At 40.0% G+C, this 3,987-nt stretch overlaps 1 protein-coding gene across 1 annotated transcript; it reads right to left on the reverse strand.

Moving 5' to 3' along the window:
• Positions 1-214: 214 nt before the first annotated feature.
• Positions 215-3,981, reverse strand: LOC101313372 (probable peptide/nitrate transporter At1g33440-like). The gene is made up of 5 exons (XM_004290222.1): positions 3,860-3,981; positions 3,403-3,620; positions 2,471-2,908; positions 1,529-1,674; positions 215-1,135 (listed from the first exon to the last, which is right to left on the reverse strand). Exons 1-5 carry the CDS (start codon positions 3,972-3,974, stop codon positions 226-228), a joined length of 1,827 nt encoding a protein of 608 aa, XP_004290270.1. The 5' UTR covers positions 3,975-3,981; the 3' UTR covers positions 215-225.
• Between the last annotated feature and the right edge of the window lie 6 nt (positions 3,982-3,987).

Below are 3,987 nucleotides of genomic sequence, written 5' to 3' on the forward strand. Positions count from 1 at the left end.
CATATATATATGTAGCGCGCATGCACTGAAGAGATTCGATCCGTAGGTAGTACATCTAATTCAGGGGCCGGGTTTGCCTTTTAATTTTATACACATATACTGATATACATGGAAGCTAGAGATCACCATGCATGCATGTATTATCGATCTATTACAAGTTAATCTTAACATTAGGCAGCTAGCTCAAAGTTATAATAAGATATTATGATCGCGCGAGAAGCTTCTTCAATATGGCTTGAAGGATACTTGAAGTTGCTGCTGCTGCTGCTGCATGTTATTTTCCAAGTCGACTACTTTTCCATCTTCAGCTTGATGGGGTGAATTAGTAGTATTAGTGGCCGGTGCTAATAAAGAGGGGTTGTAACGATACCAATTTGACCAGAAGAGATAATTGAAGAAGTTGATGAGGCTGAGAGCAGCCAGCAGCCAATAGAAACGGTCCAGCTTATCCTTGTTGAGATCATTGTCGCTGAGCCACCCTCCCCTCGAAGAAGTTGAGGTCACTTTGTTCACAAGAGAAACAAGGAGCGAGCTCAAATAGAAGCCAAATGAGTACGAGCAGTATGTCATGGCAGTCAGAAATGATTGCATTCCTTCCAATGACTGCTTGTAGAAGAACTCTATAAGCCCTACTGCAGTGAACATCTCTGAGAGTCCGAAGATGAGAAACTGTGGAGCAATCCAAAAGATCGAAAGAGCTTCAGCCGAGTTTCTTCTCTTTCTCTCAATAACTGCAGCTGAAACCATTGAAAAGGTGGCAATAAAAAGGCCAGTGCCAACTCTTTGTAAAGGAGAAATCCCAGAGTCCCTTCCGGTGACTTTCCGAGCAGTGGGTACGAAGACTGTTTCGTATAGAGGGACTAGAAAGATTAGCATGATGTAAGGGATGGCTTGGAGTGAAGCTGGGGGGATTTTGAAGCTTCCTGTGATCCTTGCGTTCATTGTGCTTCCTTGTTGGACTGAAAATGTTTGGAGTTGAGCCAAAATTGTGTTGAAGATGATGGTACAGGCGAAAATGGGCACAACTGAGATAATTATTTTGACTTGCTCCACCTGAGACACGGTGCATAATCTCCATGGACTTTCGGTCCTCTCAGTTCCATCTTCTGTTTTGATGCATGCCTTGTCCAGAAATCTGCAGTACGTACGTTTCAATTACTACTAGTCATTAGCTACAAATTAGTGCTAGCTAGCTTCTTTCTACTTACGACACGATTAAGCAGTGTGGATAATTCAGTTGGTGTATTCTTTTGCTAGTAAATGTATATTTCACATCACATAAAGATGGTGACATTGATATTAGCAAAACAAGCTAGCTAGATATATGTTGATCTGATACAGTTAAAAGCTTCAAAACTCTACCTGATTAATTCATGAAGAGGGCAGGGGGCATAAAATCACACAGAAAAAAAAGAAACCGAGTAGTTTTGTCTGTCGCTTTATTAGCTTTATATACTAATTAAATTAGTAATCAAAATATATTGGTGGGATGTCTGGTCTGCTTGAAAAGTCTGCAGCGCCCACTCACCTGAACTTTTCGGTGTGGAGGAGAGTGGTGACGTTAGGCGACATGGTGACAAAGAGGTGGTTTGGCACATTGTTTCGGTTTCCATGAAGCATTTCTGTATTTGAAGGGCATATTTGCTTTCTCTTTGTAAATGCAGCAACGAAAACCTGATAATCGATCAAGCAGATTATGAATATATTAGTTGAAAGGAAAAAGGGTTTTCTGGACTGATATTGACAATGGCGCGCATCCGAGCGCACTTTAATAATTTTAAGTAAGCTAGGTCGGTGCCAAAGTAATCCCAACTCCATCTTTGGCTAGCTAGCTTAGGGGTATTTTCATAGGACTGATATATACAAGATCGATCCACAAAATAGTTTGATCTTCCACTTAATTAGATGGAAAGCAGCAGAGACGAATAAAGATTTTAGAGGATTTTATCAGAAAGCTAGCTTGTACGTCGACAGAGTAATGCAAATTATTCAGTAAATCTACAAAGATGAAAAAATATGGTTAATTAATGTAAGCAAAGTCGATCAACAGGCTAGCCAGAGTTGTTAGCTAGGCAAATCACGCCATTTCATTTTCGATTGGCACCGAAAGCATCTTTTAGGAACAGAGAAAGATCAAAGACTGATTACTATATTTTAATGAGACAACAAAATTAGAAAATGACAGAAAAGTAACAAGAAAGACTCAGCAAACATCGATCACAGCCACAATTCTATTACAGAGACAGTTATTGAGAAGCAACTAATTTAAACAAAAAGAACCCCTTTAATTCCGTTACCAAATTAGTGAATTAAATAGCTTATAATAAGATTATAACTTGCAACAAAAGCATAACGTACTGAACGAAATATTATAGCCCTCGATTCCCAAAGATAAAGCCTACATTTAGGACATTGAGACATAAAAATCAGAAAAGGTAGCAGCAGAAAGGTACGTAGGGCTAGTGCTTACTTGAGCAATGGGAGTGAAAATGCTTCCGCGAGGTGGTTTGTTCCGATACATAGACGTACCGGACACCAGGCTAATTAGTCCGAGTGTCATCGCAGCAGCAGAGACTCCAAATCCAACATCCATGCCGGAGTGTGTTTGGACCCAAACAAGGACTGTTAATGCAATGAGTTCTCCCATGCAGAAGGAAAAGTATGCGCAATTGAAGTAAGTCGATAACTTCTTGGATTGCTTGGAATCCTCCTTCCTGAACTGGTCAGCTCCATGAGAGATTATGTTTGGTTTTAGACAACCACTTCCTAAGGCTACCAAGTAAATTGCAGCAAAGAATATGAGAGCCTTGTATCCCTTTGCTTCCTGACAGTACTCGGACGACATAACCTTGCAGGAGGGAGGCCTTAGTTGGGGGAGATGGGCTTGAACCGAGAGTAGTATGAAACCCTGTCAGAAATTTCAACCAAAAATTAAAAAAGGTAAAGTCGACCATGTACGTGTTAGGCAACAAGAAAGTAAATAAGTAGTATATATATATATATATATATATATATATATATATATATATATGTTTCCCATTATGCTGAACTAATTCAGGATATGATAGTAGATATTGATCCAGAAATTAGGATAAGCCCTGCAACACAATGGGAAACACATCTTTTTGTTGAATTGTGCATGATAAGGATCAGCTACTTCTGAGTCTTTATGGAATTGGTGTGTTATAATAAGATCGAAAAGATAGCTAGCTAGGCTTGAGAATTTAATAAGATAAACTAAGATCTCATCAGGAGAGACAAGGATCTAGAATATGCAAATTGCAAGATATATAGTTCTTAAATATTGAAAATCATGATGATCGATCGAGAGCGCGCAATAGAAGAAGAAAAGGAATGAAATGAAAAGGCACATTGGTGCATGTTTGAGAAAAGTCGACTTACAGAAAGCTCCACAAAGCCAAAGATGAGCATGGTCCAGAAGCTCCCAAGATAAGAATCTGATAGGAACCCACCAAAGAGGGAGAGGAGGAAGACTGTCCCTATAAAGTTGGTGACTATGTTGGCAGACTTTGACAGAGGAAAGTGCATCTCATTTAGTACATAGGTGATGAGATTGTTCCCAACAGCTGCTATTGCCATCATCTCAAAACCTTGGAGACCTGCATGTATCCAATATCAACAACATTAATCAACATGTGTACGTACGTAAGCTATAGAACGATGGATCATCCGGCCACCAATTTGTCAGCACTCATCAGCAGAGATGCAAGTGAACATATATACTACATGAGATATATAGAAGCGCGTCGGAGATGATGTATATATACATGAGTAGAACATGGAGAACTAATTAAAAATGGAGGGAGAGAGGGAGAGATCGAGAGAGAGACAGACAGACCTAGGACAAAAACAGCAGCCTTCATTCCACCATGTTTGGTTGGCTTACAGCAGGGTCTGCCTCTCCAATCAACAGAGATATCCTCCACCGCTTCTGCAGCCTCAGAGATGGACATGGATTCGATNTCC

Source organism: Fragaria vesca, linkage group LG2, assembly GCF_000184155.1.
Source record: "Fragaria vesca subsp. vesca linkage group LG2, FraVesHawaii_1.0, whole genome shotgun sequence".
NCBI lineage: Eukaryota > Viridiplantae > Streptophyta > Magnoliopsida > Rosales > Rosaceae > Fragaria > Fragaria vesca.

Coding starts and splice junctions, on each gene's coding strand:
- LOC101313372 (XM_004290222.1), bottom strand. CDS start 3,974: ATGTCCATCTCTGAGGCTGCAGAAGCGGTGGAGGATATCTCTGTTGAT. Junction 3,621..3,859: donor GGCTGCTGTTTTTGTCCTAG/GTCTGTCTGTCT, acceptor GGATACATGCAG/GTCTCCAAGGTTTTGAGATG. Junction 1,675..2,470: donor TTTTCACTCCCATTGCTCAA/GTAAGCACTAGC, acceptor ATCGATTATCAG/GTTTTCGTTGCTGCATTTAC.